General features: G+C 37.3%; 1 protein-coding gene across 1 annotated transcript in view; it reads right to left on the bottom strand.

The window, feature by feature from the left end:
- CSMD3 (CUB and Sushi multiple domains 3) overlaps positions 1–18,335 on the bottom strand; it is a 740,574-nt gene that overhangs the window by 489,938 nt on the left and 232,301 nt on the right. Inside the window, exon 6 of the mRNA XM_080381544.1 lies at positions 7,020–7,132. Coding sequence (XP_080237670.1) covers positions 7,020–7,132 — 113 coding nt within the window. The remainder of the gene's footprint in view (positions 1–7,019; positions 7,133–18,335) is intronic.

Raw genomic sequence — 18,335 nt, 5'->3', positions numbered from 1 at the left:
AGATCTGAAAGACCCATGAGTGTGAAAATCTACTAAAAACATTTACTTGTGTGACAATGTATGTAATATAAGTTCTTGTTATGCCTGTAGACAAAATAAAAATAAAAATAATCCACTCAGAAGCTCTGGCAATTTCTTTTCATTCTGTGAAGAGAAGAGTTCCTTTTTCCTCTATCCATTGCAAAATCAGGAAGCCATCCAGGCTGTTTTGACAATAGCAGTTCAGGGTCTGAGCAATCACAGACTTACAATTCTAAGAATTAAGTATCTGTCAAAAAAAAACTCATAAATCCATCATCTGTTGAATAAGTTATCAACGAAACCAGCAACTAACTTACATTAAGCAGAAGCAGACACAGCCCTTATTTAAAAACTATCTGACTTCTACAGATGTAACTCAAGTGAAGCAGCACCTTAATTTCTCCCAGGGAATATCAAGCCCCTGAACATGCCTAGTAGTAAAAACCCTTATTATTATGTGAGATTCAACCTGAGATTAAGACACCTACTTCTGCCTGTCTGTAGTTGCACTAGGTCTATAAACTATTATAATAAATGGAAATCTACTAAGTGTAGTCAGTGGAATGTTGTGGTTTAATTCATCTTAAAGTACACACCTTGGGCAGGACATTACAGCTGTCTATATGCTGTTTCTTGCTATTTTAGGTGTTCTTCCTTGGATTCTAGTTTCTTTCCCAGAGTGGCATGGTGTCCTGGTTTCAGCTGGAATAAAGTTAATTTTCTTCCTAGTAGCTGGTATAGTACTGTGTTTTGGATTTAGGATGAGAATAGCATTGATAACGCACTGATGTTTTAGTTGTTGCTGTACAGTGCTTACACTATGTCAAGGACTTTTCAGCTCCGCATGCTGACCTGCCAGCAGGAAGACTAGGGGTGCACAAGGAGCTGGGAGGAGACACAGCCAGGAGAGCTGACCCAAATTGGCCAAAGGGATATTCCATACCACATCACAACATGCTGAACAGCAAAACTGGTAGAAGTTAGCCAGGGGGTGGCAGCCTGCTGCTTGGGGACTGGTTGGGCATTGGTCAGCGAGTGGTGAGCAACTGCACTGTGTGTAACTTATTTTGCATATTCTTTTATAATTATTATTATTTTCCCTTCCTTTTCTGTCCTATTAAACACCCTATCTCAACCCACGAGTTTTACCCTTTTTCCAGTTCTCTCCCCTATCCTGTTGTCTGGGGAGTGAACGGCTATGTGGTGTTTAGCTGCCTGCCAGGTTAAACCACAGCACATGGTCTTCTGTAAATTCTAATTTGCCCACATCAGGCAGATGTCTCACTTATTCTAGAGTACCTCTACCCATTCCCTACCATGCTGTCAGCTGAAACACACCACAACCTGCACCGACAGGATTAGCTAGGTATGGGGAAGATTCGGCTGCCCATACATAGTTTGGGTTGGTGCAGTTTCATTGCTCTGTAACATACTGGTTTGCAACACCTTGGTTTGTTGGGCAGAAGAGTCTCTATACTCCTGCCACTGACATAAAAGTATCTTGGATAACCTCAGTGATTTCTTACATCAGTGCACTTACATACATACACATATGTATGTATTCATGTACAACTGAACAATGTCCCACAGCTCCCCAAATTTCATGGATATTTAGATACCTACAGGTTTCTAAACCTATAGCTTACAGTACAATACAATCTACACTTTGGTGTCTTTGACCTGAAACTCACCTAAGACTTCATTATGACTGCTGGGGCTTCCGGCAGTAGTACTGTATACTGTTTGTTACAACAGCTTTTGAGATGAAGAATGTATGACAAATTCTGTTTAAATTCTTAGATGTTCTGAAAAAGAGTGATAAAGACAGTTTTCCCCTTCTGGCAACTCTAGCTGTGATGTTCTGAGGCAGCTTAGTACTACTAACTTTTGTTCTTTACCTGATTGCCAAATGCTTCAAATTCTCTCTCAAAGAAAAACCAACAACAACAAAAAAAAAAAAAAACTAAGAAAAGCCTAACCGCTTAAATTACTTCTGAATGAAGATACATTTCTATTCATATATAAAATGTCAGAAAGAAAAAGAACAATGGAAAACCAAGCAGAGAAAGAGAAAAATTTTCAACATCTGTTTTCTCCATAGTGCATCACTCATTAAAAGTGCTGGCATTTATCCAACTTCAGATCTACATAGTTGGCTGTCAGGTACTAAGCAGAGTAACCATTTGCATGCTTTTCAACATGAGTATGATAGCTAAATTTTATTCTGTTCTGAAAAGCTCATAGATATATTTCATCTCCTCATCTGTATTTTCCTATAAACAAAGATTCTTAATGGAAGGCAGATGCAATTGTGCATTCAATTGGTATATTTAATACTATTTTTTTCATAACAGAAGCTTGTACATGGCTTAGGGGAAAGCGAAAGAGGAAAGAAAGCAAAAGAAGTTAAGAAATGGATTTCACAAGTTAAATAAGTAGCAGCTGTAGGTCTACTACTGAAACCTTCCAGAGCTTTAAACAAGGAGGGAGGGAGAGAGAGAGAGAGAGAGAGAAAGGATGCTATCTCAAAAGATAGCAAAGTTATGGATACTTAAAGCCATGTTTAACTACCAGAAAATGAAGAATTCTTTTCCAAAAGCCTTTTCAGAGTCTGGGTATGCTTGACACAAAGAATATTGAAATTTGTGTATGCCAGCTTGTAAGACTGGCAGCTGTGAAGCCAACATAATCCCTTCTGTCCATTTAGATAATATTATGGATTCATACATAAGTGATGGAGTGCAAAGAGTAGCCAACAGAAAGCAGCAAGCAAAAGAGGTTTTACAGGAACTGCAAATGGATGGAGTAAAAAATCACAACTAAATTTAGAAACAGCAAAAGGATTACCAGTGCCAAGAAACACTGAAGCAGCAGCTTCGGGAAGATCCAGAGAAGCTTTAGTTCTACTTCATCCAACAGTTCTATACCCAAAAGGAGTTTTAACAAAGCAATAAGGACAGAAAACATCGAGACAAATAACTCTTAGTGAATAGAACCAAGTGCTGAAAGACGAGTGATCAGACAAGGAAGAACAAGAATGTCTTGGTTATGACACCACAAGTTGGGTACTCTTCTAATTGACATATATCACTTTGATTTATCATTTACCAAGATCTTCTAAATATTACATAATTCAATATCTTTTCTGAATGAAAATGCCTATTAAAAGAAATTAATACACACAACCTGCATGACAATGTATTTTTATGACGCTCAGAGTTTCCCATAGTTTCATGTGCCTCAGTAAATTTCATTTGTTCTGTAAAACCAATTTAAACATTTTCACAGGTATTTGCAAGGCCTTAAACAAGAAATTAGGCAAAATATGTTTAATGAAATTAAAAGGAGGTTTATGAAAGATTATGTAATACCCTAGGTTTTCTTTTGGTGATTGTTTTGTTTTGTTTTTTAATGCATCTAGATTTTAAGACTTCGCATTGCATCACTCAGTCTTTTCAAATGTCTAGGCTACAGTAGCTTTACATATTACACTTAAGCTAGGCCATGTGAGCCTGTCTTGCAAAAAAGAAGGTAGTAAGATTTGGTTATTTCGTATCCCACCTAAAAAGTATCCATAGAATGTGTTTATTTAGTATTTTTTTTAATAAAACAACCAACAATTTTTATTGTAATTAGTATTAACGGCAGGGGTTTACTAGTGGAGGGGGAGGGCTGCAAATGTGACTTCTGTGACAGGAGGTGAGGACCTGTCTGATGTTGGTCACAGCTGGTTCCACCTGGCTCCACAATGTATCCACCATGGGACACAGCTGAGCCCATCAGCAGAATTTGTGGCATCTCTGTGAAAATGTATTTAAGATAAGGCAATAAACACTGAGAGAAAGGAACAAGGCCAGAGCAGGAGTGCTCCATTCCAGTGCTGGTAACACACTCAACAGGACAGGACAGGACTCCAACTGGAGTGGGTTCTTCCCCTAAGAGACTGTGGCCCATGGTCAAAGAACATCAGAGCACAGGAAATGAATAAGAAGGAAGGAACTGCAGAAGGAAAGAGTGAGGAACAAGGAGCAGCAGAAAGAAACTCCTATACCTGACCTGAACCTCCTGCACTGCCCAGCCCATCACGTCACTGAAGAGACAAAGTGTAATCTGTGATGTAGATAGAGGAAGGGGAAGGAAAAGTGTCTGTAACAAAATTAAGCATGCAAAAGGTGAGAGGAAAGGTGTTTTTCCTAATTGTTTAACTATTTTTCTTTTTTTTTTTTTTTTTCCTGATACTCAGATCAATAATTAAATGTTTTATATTAAGGCTGGTTTGCACAGGACAGTAGTTGACGAGTGATTTTCCCCATCCTCATTTCAACCTATGAGTTTTCTCACTCTTGTTCTTCCTATTTTCTGCCCTGTTCCACTGTGGGTGTGGAGTGAGTGAGTGGCTAAGGGGTGCTTTGCTGCTATGCTGGGTCGAACCACTACCCAAACATACTAGCACAAAATGTGCAGTTGTGCAAACAAAATCAGCAAGCCAAGGGAGCAATCAAGTGAAATGAGTACTGAAATACCAAGCAGTGATGCACTAAGAATTACAGTGTTCTGAAGTTCAGAATTTGGAGTCTGACTCTTTCAAAAGATGCAATTAGAATAAAGAAAATTAAACTAGGTGAAGTGGTAAGAAATAACTAATTCTGGTTATAGTGGTACTATGTAGGAAAGATTAAGTTTCAAGGAAGGATGTCAGAAAGAGGTTACAGTCATAGCTATGGTAATTATGCAGGGGAAAGGAATTTTTTACAGCAGTTATTACAGTGTAGTACTGTGATAGATAATACAGGCTATTGAAAGGATTAACAGACAGGGTGTCTGAAAAGTGATGCAGAAATAAATTATTGAAAAGAAAAACAGGTGCGTGCACCTGTACTACATGGCTCTATGGAATACTTTTTTTTATTTTTATCAGTTACCTGCTTTTGTGACAACTCATATCAGCACACCAGTAAAATTATTGTTTGAAAATCATCTTTTAAAAACAGCTTAGGGTTGTCTATAACCGAAAAAATAAAGGTTTTATGTCTTAACAAATTAAAATATTTTGTGCTACACACTTTATTTTTTTTTCTAAATATATGAAATACTCTTAAAAAGTTTATTTAATTTCCTCACATGCTCTCCTTTTGCCTACCATCAACACAGAAACCACTCCTTCCTATTACCTGACAATGCATTTTTCTGTTTTCTACTATCAAGGTTAATTTTTACTGATCATATTTGCTTGAGTATGCACAATTAATGTTTTTACATGCTGAAATTATTTACTGTCTACATTTTTTCCCCCCCAAGAGCTGTAAAAAGGTATTTTCTTCATTTTAAGCATGGTAGACTACCACAGCATTTCACAACTTAGTCTAGAGTTCACTTTAACATACATTTAGCAATATACCATTAAAAATCAAATAAGCAAACTAATATAACAATAAAAAACCCATAATGAAATCATTACAACCTTTAGGTGGTAAAGAGGAATAGAAGATACACAGCATATTCAAATCTCCTAGACCTACCAACTCACATGTCTTATGTGAACTGCAGAAAACAAGTCTGTTCTCTTCCATTACCTATTACCTCACACTTTCATCAGGAATGCAAGCAGGTGTGTAATCTGAGACATACTTTGTTGTCCTTTTCTTGATAGTTCAAAATTAGCATCTCAACAATCCACGCTATTACTCATAAGCAACCAAAACAGTTATCACATAGTTTCTCAATTATGTGGTAGGACCTAATACAGAAAGTTCCTAGTTTATATCTTTCAGCAGTCCCATAAGGTACCGATTCCCTGGTAAAGAGTATGGTTTATCAAATTTGGTATAAAGGTTACTATGCAAAAAATCAGTCAGTACTTTTCATAAACAGTTATAACAGCCCTGGAGCTACAGTAGGAAGGCTCATTTTACCTAAATTCACTCAGAATACACATTCCAGAACATCTATGGACTTGGGAAGTCCAGACACCGATATACAATACTTGCTGAATTTGATCAAATTTATTCTGCTCTTGCATAGTATATGTTACCTGAGGCAATCACACAGAGTTGTAAAAAGCTCACTGTTGTAAAAGAACAATTACATTAAAAAGTTAGTCCTAGTATTTTGATAATTGCAATTTTTACATTAGTTGATTAATATTATCAGATTCTGAAAAAAAACATGCTCCTATGCTAAATTTCCTACAGAGAACTGTAAAAGAAATTCCTGAACTAAATCTCAGTCGGAATGACGTGGTTTTTGGTGGTTTTTTTTTATTAGATAAATGGAAAAGCACAAAAAGGGTTACTGTTCCCTGAAGGTCCATTGATAGGCTGTAGATATTGAAAAATACTATTTACAGTAATGCTTGTGAAAAAAACAGACAGTATTACCATACACTAACAAAGTTAGTTTTCATTAGCACTTCATCTTCAGAATGACCTCGTTCCAAATGGTGATATTCCCAAGTTAATGCTTCAGATGCTTTCACTCTTACTCAAAATAATGCTTGTTCATAAAAACAGTGGATAAGAATCTTACAGGTTAATTAAACCCTTAATAGTACATTCAGAAATAAGTAGTAAGAGATAATAGTGATTAAATGCTACATTAGCAAATAGAAACTTACTCACTGTTTTACAAGCATGACTTATATGAACCACAGAGGCAAATACATATTATAACGATAACGTTATTTCTGTATCAGTTACACAAGACCTTTCAGAGTATTAGGACCATTTTAAAAGCCAAGTACCTGCACAGTATAAAGTGAAGTAGACATCTGGTATATTTTTTTTATAACTGTATTTAGATATACTAGATAATACACTACCCATACTCTAACATACTGTGATTTGATATAACAGGTTGCACAGCTGTATTTATCATTTATGCAAACTATACCTTTATGAGTTTTTTTTTAAATGGCCCTTTCCATTTCCTCTACAACTTCAGGCACCTTTTTTTTTCTAACAAAAACAACCACAACAAAAGATATGTTTCTTTAAATGTACCTTGGTAGTGAGCACTAAATCCACGGTATCGGTGATTGCTGTCTGTTACAAAATGTAGTCTGAGCCAGTTTTTGTTGCTGATAACTGGAGGAGGAATATTCAATCCAGAAAGCCTGAATTAAAACAAACAAATAAATTTTATTATTAAAAGATTAAAAATTATCAGGTCTTGTATGGAAAACTTTTGTTTTCAAACACACGTTCATTGACATGCCCTCTGTGGGACTTTTTATTTGTCAATGAATGGTGTGCTGTGACAAGCGTGAACAGACAAGATGGGCCACTATGCATGACCAAGTGTTGGATACAAGTGCTAGTCCAGAAACCACACAGTCACGTTATTGGTAAGGCACAGCACTATCACGATCAAGCACATGACACTCAGGCTATAAAGAGTTTTTGTCTATCCAGGTCAGTGAACAGGTTAGCCAGAACACTGCCAAGGGCACCAGGAAATGCACTGAACCCTGTTACTTTCATATACAAGAGATGAAACGAAAGCTTAAGGTATGCAGGCCACCATCTACAACTATAATGTAGGCACCTATTTTCCAAGAGTATTTTTCTAAACTCAGGGTTCGAAGAAATAAAAAATACTCCATCACTTCAGTGAATCTGAAAATTAGTTATTAAGAGTACAAGAGTAGGGAATTGTGGTGGATTGATCCCAACTAGCAGCTAAGCACCACAGGGCTACTCACTCACTCCCCCCACCCCACCCCTGACAGCAGGACAGGGGAGTGAATAGGAAGAGCAATAGCAAGAAAACTCCTGAGTCAAAATAAAGCCTCTTCAAAAGTCAGTTTAATAAGAGAAAAAAGAAAAAAAAAAAAAAAAACCAAAAACGAAAAAACCCCCCGAAGTGCTACAAGGGCAATAATTAACCATGTCCTACAATTAGATCAATCAAGTCAGTCTCCAAGCAATGGCTACCTGCCCCTCAGCCCCTCTTGTCATTTTTTGTTGCTGAATGTGAAGATATACATATATAAAGTATAGAATATTCTTTTGGTCAGTTTGGGTCAGCTGTTTATGTTTTGTCCCTTTCCAACATCTTGTCTATCTCTAGCCTACTCACTGTGGGGACGGGGGGAGGGGGGGGGGGGGGGGAGGGGAACAACAAAGCCTTGATGCTGTGCAAGCACTGCTTAGCAATAGCCAAAACATTGGTGTGTTGTCAATTCTACTTTAGTCACAAATCCAAAGCACAGCATTGTATGGGCTTCTATGAAGAAAATTAACTCTGAGCCACTAGACCAACTATACAAAATTATCTAGATGTTTTGTTATTTTTCTCTGTGTTGTTTAACATCAGGACATTACTCCAATCACTGTAGTCTTTTGTCTTGGCTTGCTCATTAGGAAGGTCTGGATTAGAAATAATCTCTTTTTCATTAAATGAGGCATTATAGTTACAAAGAAGCTGAATAAGCTTTAGATAAACAATCTTCCATCATGCCAATAAATAAAGATATATTTCTCAGCAAAACCAGAAAGATAAGTCACACATTCAGGATGTCAACATACTCATCTATGTCCTTCTATTTATTGCTAAACAGAGCTATTTGTGTAGTTAGAATAAAATAGTAGCCAACAAGTATACAGCTTTATGTTCAGACACTGCTATTTTGGGAAAAAAAGGGGGGGGGGGGAAAGAGGAGGGGAAAGGGGAAGGGGAAGAAAGGGAAAGAATGGGGAAGGGAAAGGAGAAGGGGGAGGGGAAGGGGGAAGGCAGGGGCAAGGGCAAGGGCAAAGGGAGGGAAGGGCAAGGGCAAAGGGAGGGGAGGGAAGGGAAAAATGTCTCCAACAAAACAGGACATAAAGCTATTCAGGCAATCCACAATCCACAAGTGAGAGAATGAGTGGATTCTGTTCTAGAAATTCCTTGCTTTTACAAAGGACGTTTTAGCTAACCTTTGAAGTGGCTTTGCAAAACGCAATAATGTCATCATCAATACTGTTATCTCCATTTTATAGACAGAAACTCATACACATAGATGGAAAGCAACTTCAATCACCTAGTAGACTGGCAACTAAAAGTAAGTTGCGAGAAAAAAAACGACAAGTTCAGAGCTCTGTTTTTTACAACTAAAATCAAATCAGTATTGCCTGGTGAATGGCTGCACATAGTCTACTGGAATGTACAGTCCTCCCCTACTTCTCTTTATTCAGCTGAAACTTTTGCTTTGAGTTTTCTGCAAAAAGTCATTTTCTCTTGTTTCAGGTAGAAAAAAAATGACAATTTGAAACTCCTTATCAAATAAAAGGTCTGAAGAATTTTAAATGGTGCCTTGTGCTGAAATAGTACTTCATTTTTATTTTAGTGTTAAGTGGTGGGTTTTTTTCAGCCATCTTATGAAAATATGTGTAGTAAAGTTAGATGAATATGAATTTAACAAATGTGATACACTCAAAAAAAATAAATCAAAATTAAGTATTTCACTATCTAAATAAAATATTTTGACTCTATTCCACTTCAAATTGTGTCAGCATATTCTCATTAGACATCTCAGTTTGTTTAAACACTATTTCTGAAAATAAATTTATTGCATGAAGTGTTTGGGATATCACCAGTAATAGAGCAAAACTTCAAGCAGACAGAATGGTGGCATCCGCTATTCTATGCAATGCCATCAGTGTATACCCTTGTCCACAAAGCATTTGCCCATCTGAAGTTCAAACCACTTCCCAAGAGTTATCTTGTGGCTTAACATAGATTTCAAGGTTTGTAATCATATTGTGATGGCAGTATTCAAGAGAACAGCTAGCTAAAATAGTAATGCAAATTAGCAGTAAATTCAAGAAAGTAATAGCAATTCTCTGGAGATGAAATTTTTGCTCTTTCCTTCTCATACAGTGTCTAGGCTTACATTTGAGCTTAGTCCTGCCTTGGAGCTAATAAGCTGGTCAGCTCAGGCTGTGAAAAGTAATGTTTTTTTCAGGTGCAAAAGCCTAAACTTAATTTCTGCTTAGGACATCCAGCCCAGGGAATGTGCATGTTCTATTTGGTATCAGTCGTTCCTCTAACATATGATCACATTATTTAAATTTATAGCATGCTTATTTTTAAAGCACAATATCCCCTTACTCACTACACCCATTCTTAGCTCCTTGAAAGGGCAAGATTTCTGTTTCATTTTATGACTTCAGGTAAACCAAGAAGTAAGCTTCTGTACAAATCTCCCCTTCTTCAATTTCTATGACACTTGCATTTGAGAACTGGGGAGGAAGGGTTGGAGAAGGAGATGACTACAAGCCAATAAAACAAACTAGCATGTATTAATAAATAGCTCATATGGAACAATCTTCTTTTGTACAAAACAAATATTAGAGCTTTCATTAAGTCTTTCCCTTAGTAGTCTGTTTTATTAAAAACGATACAATGAATAAGATGTTTGATAGCTTTGAAAACCATACCAAGAAAATTCAGGTTATTTATTCCATAGATTTCAAAATTTTCAATTCAAAATTTAGCTACAGATTGTAGTTGGACTTTTAGATTTTATTCCTAACCTTGTGTTATGATCCTTCTTTTACAATGACCAGAAAGTCCAGTTTTCTATGGTTTTATACCTTTGAAAATAATTTGGTGGGTGAGTAGTACAAGTGCATTTGCAGATGCAGAAAGGTGTGATGAGCTTATTCTACAATCAATTTATCATTCCTTCAAAGACAAAACTCAGGACATTTATTCAAACTTTTTTAATTCTTATGCAGGACTGACCAAAATATCAATCTTATGGTAGTATTTCTGATGTGCTCAACAATTGTTCTCAAAATACTATGGCAAACAGAATAGCTTTTTCTGCCTACATTTTAGATGACAGATGAGACATAAGCCTACAGTTAAAAACTCAGTATGAAAAATATTAATGAATGCTAAATGTCACAGGTTCTCTTGCCTACCTAAAAGTTTGGAAGGCCTGTTCATCCTGTACTCTACACTCCTTTTCACTTTTTACGTTATTTCACTAGTGTGTACATGATTCCAAGATCAGGAAGTAGTTCTGATTTCCCCACATTATTATAGCCTTACCTCTGAATTTTGCCAGAGGGGAATGGGGAAGTGACCTTCATAACACTGAAAAAAATTGCTTCCATTCTAAAGATAAAGCAAAAATCTTTTGGGTTCAGCCCTAAGGAATGTGCCTAGCTTCACTTCCAGATTTTCAGTTGGTATAGTGTTGTTGGAGACAATGATCAAGGCATATTTAGAGTCAGCTGTATTAATAATAAAGCAAGCAATTCAGAAATTATTTTTAAGGTGGGGGGGGAGGTGGGGGGGGGGAGGTGGGGGGGGGGGCGTGGAGGTGGGGGGACAACCACCACCTAAACACCTTAAATAAATAACTAATAGTCTTGTGTAGGTTTTCTTTTGTGAGGAAGACTTCTGAAAGAGTAAGCTTAGAGGCAGCTTTCTTTCCATCTTTTCCAAGCATGCTATCTGAAACCAGAATATTTTTCAGACCACTTTCCAAGTTTCTGAAACTGTGCTAGCACCCTCTCCCTCAGGAACTAAGAAAAATGACAATATGCTTGACTGTCATCACAGGCTATTACAGCGCCTTCAGATACTTGCTTTAGAGCACACTAGCTAAGTACTATGAGTTTCTAAAATTATGTGGTCAATCATAGAATCATTTAGGTTGGAAAAGACCTTTAAGATTATCAAGTCCAACTATTAACCCAGGACTGCCAAGTCCACTACTAAACCATGTCCCTAAGTACCACATATATGTGTTTTTTGACTACTTCCAAGGATGGTGATTCCACCACCACCCTGAGCAGCCTGTTCCAATGCTTGACAACCTTTTGGCGAAGAATCTTTTTCCTATTATTTAATCTAAACCTTCCCTGGCACAACTTAAGGCCATCTCCCCTTGCCTTGTCACTTGTTATCTGGGAGAAGAGACTGACCCCCACCTGCCTACAGCCTCCTGTCAGGGAGCTGCAGAGAGCAATAAGGTCCTCCCTGAGTCTCCTTTTCTCTAGACAAAACAATCCCAGTTCCCTCAGCTGCTCCTCATAAGACTTGTGCTCTAGACCCTTCACCAGCTTCATTGCCCATCTCTGGACACACCCCAGAACCTCAATATCTTCTTGAAGTGAAGGGCCCAGAACTTAACACAGTATTTGAGAAGCAGCCTCACAGTGCCAAGTAGATGGAGACAATCACTTCCCTAGTCCTACTGGCCACACTAGTTCTAGTAAGCCACTATGATGTTGGATTTCTTGGCCACTGGGCATGCTGCTGGCTCACATTCAATTCAGCTGTCAACCAACATGTCCAGGTCCTTTTCTGCCAGGCACCTTTCCCCAAGCCTGTAGCATTGCAGGGGGTTGTTGTGACCTAAGTGCAGGACCTGGCACTTGGCCTTGTTGAATGTCATATAACCGGCTTCAGCCATTGGTCCAGCCTGCCCAAATACCTCTGCAGAGCCTTCCTACCCTCAGGCAGATGAACCCTCCTGCCCAGCTTGGTGTCATCTGCAAACTTCCTAAGGGTACACTCAATCCTCTCATCCAGATCAATGATAAAGATTTTAACAGGACACGTCCAGGTACTGAGCCCTGGGGAACAGCACTTGTGACTGGTTGCCAGCTGGTTGTGACTCCATTCAGCACCATGCTTTGAGCTCAGCCATCCAGCCAGTTTTTTACTCAGCAAACAGTACACCGGTCCAAGCCATGTGCAGCCAGTTTTTTCTGGGAGAATGATGTGGGAAATGGTGTCAAGGGATTTACTAAGGTCCAGGTAGACAACATTCACAGCCCTTCCCTCATCACAGCCCTTCCCTCATCCATTACTCAGGTCACCTTGTCATAGACGCAGATCAGGTTAGTCAAGCAGGACCTGCCTTTCATAAACTCATGCTGGGTTTATGAATAAGGAAGTTATTTTATTAGTTTTAGTTAGTATTGTATTAGTTAGTTAGTAATAGTTCTTGTATTAGTACATCTTTTTGGTGTCCTCCCCATAACCTCTGCCATATAGAATTGCCAGTCATTTCTGCATGAGCCTGTAAATACACCACTCCAAGGAAGAATGGTCTCATACCATTTGGTATGTAAAGTCTAGGTATTCTGTGTAGTCCTGTGACATGCTCAAGCCAGTTATACTATCCCTAATAAAAAGTATGCAAAACATAATCAGAAACACTACTTATGGTGTCTCTTGATATTTTTAAATATATATTGCTAATTAAGAAGTTACAGCACTTATCCAAGAAACTGAATATATCAGTTTAATCCTTGTTTCAGACAAAGGTTTAAGAATCCAAAAATGTCACTCAAGTTCATCATTCTCGGCACAAGATGACATGCATAGAGGCAGTTTTGATAAAAATATCTGTATTCATTTATGTGCACTCTCCACCATTCATGTTACTAATGTGCCATTCTGCGAAAGGATCAAATTATTTATCAAGTCAGAAGGAAAATGAAAACTGTTCTAGCCTGCAAAGGTTAGAGTGTAGGCAGAAGACATAAAATGGAAACCTCAGCTCTCCAACTCTCTTGCAAGATTATTTATGCTTTTTTGACAGCCAAGTTCCCCCATGAATCTGCATTTTTGTGGTACACAGCATCTGGCAGAGAGAGATACCAGATTTGAAGATCCACACTCATCATTTGTCTAAGCAGAGTGGCCTTCTTTGTGTTAATAGGGGAAAGACTAAGTTTTATGCCAATGAACTGTTCTCATTAATTATTTTATTACCAAATAGTTCTAATATCGAACTGGTATTTGTGATATGAAATCATGACAGTCAGTAAGATCTACAGAAATTGTCATTCCAGTGAAATCTTTATTTAAAGCCGAAGAAGCAAACTGCTTGTATCATTTATTGGCCAGTCAGCCGCTTAGCTGTTCTGCCAGCTGTTTAGCCTGGTGCTACTTTGTTGCATGGCTGTCAGGCTAGCAATGGGCCCCCTAACTGCCTGCTTATTTAGCTGTTGGGCTCGGTGCACCTCTTGGCTCTCTTTTCCTGATTTGCCACCCAGTCAGTATAAAAATGTTTTGTTCCAAACCACTGGAAATTTCATAAAGTTATATACAATACTGATATGCAGAATTTCATGAGGGGGAGGAAAAAAAATAAAAAGAAGAAATCAGATTAATTTCCTTTTCTGGTTAGCTTTACTATATGGTGCATTCTTCTGTTCTAGCTAGCTATTGCATTTGCACATTTCTCTGTACTGATTAAAGTGAGAACTGCACTATAACATGGTCAGCGTAAGAGGCAGAAGACTACAGCTTTTGACTAGAAAACATGAAATCTTTCTGCATTGTCATTGTTCAGCATGAAACAGGCCTTCTAACAGCCATAAAGTGACTGAAGTTGTTGCAACTATCTTGTTACAAATATAAGAAGTATACTTTAGATTGATACTTGCTTTTTGGTAGGTAGAGGTCTAATTAGCTGTCCTTTTTGGAACAGCTATTCCTCTGTATAATATTACTACCTAATGATGCAAGACAAAATAGCTTTTCTATTTAAATTCTTACCCTGTAACTAGTCGTTAAGCAATTTAGAGGTAACAGCCATTCACTACTTACATATTTGAGAATAAACGTATCACTAGAAGAGGTATTATTGAACAAGTGAAACAGAAATAAGGCTGTAAAACACATTTCCTAGCACCTATTTTGACTAGCATATATTCTGCTTATAATAAGGTTTCTCTTTAATAATCACAAAAATACGTAAGAAATAATCTGCAAGTTTGCTATCCAAAGAGTGAGAAAACTTCACTCTACGTATTTAAATATGCTCATGGTAAAAATAAAAATTGTCTCATTTTTAAAATAGCTAATATCTAGTTAAGTTTACCTATCAAATAAATTATTTGTTAACACATCTATCCTTGACAGGTATAGTTTATATATAAGGTGATTCTTAAAATGATAGGCACATTCTGGTATCATCTGAGTTCTAATTAAATTCACAGTTCCTAAAATCATAGAATAGAATCATAGAATCATTTATGTTGGAAAAGACCTTTAAGATCATCAAGTCCAACCATTAACCCAGGACTGCCAAGTCCACCACTAAACCATGTCCCTAAGCACTGCATCTACCCATTTTTTAAACAACTTCAGGGATCATGATTCCACCACCTCCCTGGGCAGCCTGTTCCAATGCTTGACCACCCTTGCAGTGAAGAAATTTCTCCTAAAGCTGAACACAGTATTCAAGGCGCAGCCTCACAAGCACTAAGTACAGGGGGACGATCACTTCCCTAGTCCTGCCAGCCATACTAGTTCTGATACAAGCCAAGATGCTGTGGGCCTTCTTGGCCACCTGGGCACACTGCTGGCTCATGTTCAGCTGGCCATCAACCAGCACCCCAAGGTCCTTTTGTACTATGCAGCTTTCCAGCCACTCTTCCCCAAGCCTGTAGTTTTTTGTTTTGTTTTGTTTTTGGGTGGGTGTGGGGGGGTGTGACCCAAAATCTGATCTTTACAGTTCATGATTTCTATAGGATTGTTCTCAGAAAGCAGATTTGCAAGCTGGCAGAATTTATAATGGCAACTGGCAGAAAATGATGGCTTATTTTGCTCATATAACTGCTCCTTTTCTCACATCAATTTATCTTCTCAGCAAATTATGAAGCTGTTCACCATTACCACAATGCATTGGCAGTACAACCTACTTCTGTGCCAGTTACTATTCCAAGCATAGCTACACTGCATCATCTACAATATTTTCCTAACATTCAAAGAAAAACACCACATCTACCATAATGAAATGCAGCTGCCTCATCTCTTTTATTATAGTTCAAAAGGTGTAGCTCCCCCTCAAACTGCACAGAATCCTGCATAGCAAAATTAAGTCAACAGGCAGTAACCTTTCCTTCTGCAATTGTCTTTCATAAACTCTTAGAAATGTTCATGGAGAATCTTCAGATCATTAATTGTGAACCAGAGATTGACAGTGTCTTACCACTATGCGTAGTCAACAACATTTACATTAAACAGTTTGTTATCTAATGTAAACTGTATTTGAAAAAATGAAGTACTTAGTGAAATAATGCACGTTTCCTGCTAATCAAGGGATTAGTAAAAGTGTAAGGCTCTATAGAACGGTAGCAGTATTTAAGTTTTGTGTGTTACTTTTTTGTTTGAAACAGAAATCAGTGACACTGAATCAGGTATTCTTTCAGTGAAATTGATTTGTTTGCACAACATGTGCATTTTAGTTTTGAAGAAAGATTATTATCAAGCAACAAGCACGCAAGCTCCACTAAAACAAGCCTTAGTTTAGGCATGAAAAATGCCCAAAAATATTCCAAACAGAGGAAGTATTTTTGTTGGAAAAATTAAAGCAAAGGTTCTCACACAAAAGTTTTTCATGAAGCATATAGTTCCTACACTTTCTCACACGCCTGGGCACTGACAGAAATGGAGTTCATCATAAAAGGAACTTGAGGTCAATACCCCATCTATAAGCATGGCTGAAATCCCGGCCAATACTACCAAAACCTTAGGCTAACACAGACTTACATCTTAGCATGACTAGGTGTATACATAGATCTCATCCATCATACATATGCACTACAAAATCTAAATGTTTGTTTTCATGCTAACTGCAGCTGTGTGCAATCTTTTTCATTGGTATTATTTGCTTGTTAAAATAAAACCACTATGTATAAATATTTGATTTAAAAAAGGACAAATTATCTCATATTTTTATAAGGTTTAGCGTACATTAACCATGTACATGCACATGCTAGGGGCTTAATAATTACATAGCATAATACAAACACTACAAGACTTCTGCTTCCTTGAAAGGAGAGGGGGAGGAAAGACCTATCCAATACAACAGCACCTGACCAGTGACTTACCTCTTTTGATTAAATTTTGGTTAAATTAGGGAACAGGTATATTAAACACAAATGTGAAGTATGAACCACTTACAGCTTATTGTGTTTCCTATACTTGTATATGACATACACTCATTAGCAAAGATTTCTAGCATACCTTCCTTTGTTCTCCTTGATTGCCTTTATGTCATAAAACAACAGCTTTTGTAACAAGCTTCATAATGAACATCTTTTGTAAAAAGATCAGCCCTACAATGCAGATGTAAGGACACTCATTTATGGATCCAAGATTAACACTCAAGTCTCTGACTTAATAAATCCAAATCTGTTTAGAAAGAACCAGATTCCCACTAAAGAAGCAAAGGTGAAACTAACAGGGTTTTAACACATAGCTTAATTTGAAAGATCCTGAAGGATTTAATGTTTAAGTTAACATATCCCTCTTGTCCCATGAATCCAGTTAGTAAAACACTTACATTGAGGTTCAGACACTAACCTAACCATTAACCCTTTGGTCAAGCACTAAACAAGTTTTTTGTATGACCAGGCCTAACAATATCCTTTATGTTTCTAGTTCCATTGATGAGATTTATGGGCCTTAATGGCAGTCATAAACATGAATGTGTATCCCACTACAGCTTTGAGTACTGGCCCTTTTTTTTTTTTTTTTTCTCTTCCCACCTCCCTACCCCCTCAAACACCCACACCCACCCAAAAATGTTATATCCTAATTATATTAAATCATTTCAGAGCAAGAACACTGGGACATATATCGTTCAATGACAAAAAAAATCCTCTTCTATCTCTTACAACACCTGTTACTCTCTAAACTGAGAACTCAAGATCTAAATTTTGTTGAAGATTTCAAAAAAATGTTACATGTTAATAGACATTTTCAGTTATATTTGCACAATAAGACAGGTCAATGGGATGGATAACTGCCTATAAATTGTTCTTTACTGATAGTATTTCCAAAGTAAATAAATACTCAAGAAACATGAAAGTATTTTCAGAGCTGTGGATTTCCTACAATTTTAACTGCAGTTTATGTTTATGCAGCATTAACATATATAATACTGGCATATCTGTATTACAGAAAAAGACTTAATGAGATGTCTCTATGACAGAAGTTATAGAACTTTTACATAAGTGGAATTTTTCATTGAATTACATGTGTGAAACTCAAGCTGTAGGTGGGTATCAGCACTGTTCCTGTGTCTGCATCCACTATATTCAAGTCATTAATTTCCTGGATGATTCAGGTACTGACCGTCTAGTGAGAGAACAGATTGGCTTGAGAAAATGGACTAATTTGAAAGGTAAGTATAATAACAAAATATGCAAAGTTTCTCAGTTGAGTCTTCAAATAATGAAAACAAGAAAAAACACAGTAAGAGAAAGATTAGCTTGGAATAAAGCAAGCATATAAATAAAACAAAAGAGGAAGGGAGTTGAGTTGATCTTCTGCATTGCCATAGGTCAACGTCCAGT

This window comes from Falco punctatus (genome assembly GCF_963210335.1).
Source record: "Falco punctatus genome assembly, chromosome: 3".
NCBI classification, from domain to species: Eukaryota; Metazoa; Chordata; class Aves; order Falconiformes; family Falconidae; genus Falco; species Falco punctatus.
Note: the sequence above shows the minus strand (reverse complement) of the source record. Positions and strands in the feature narration are given on the sequence as shown.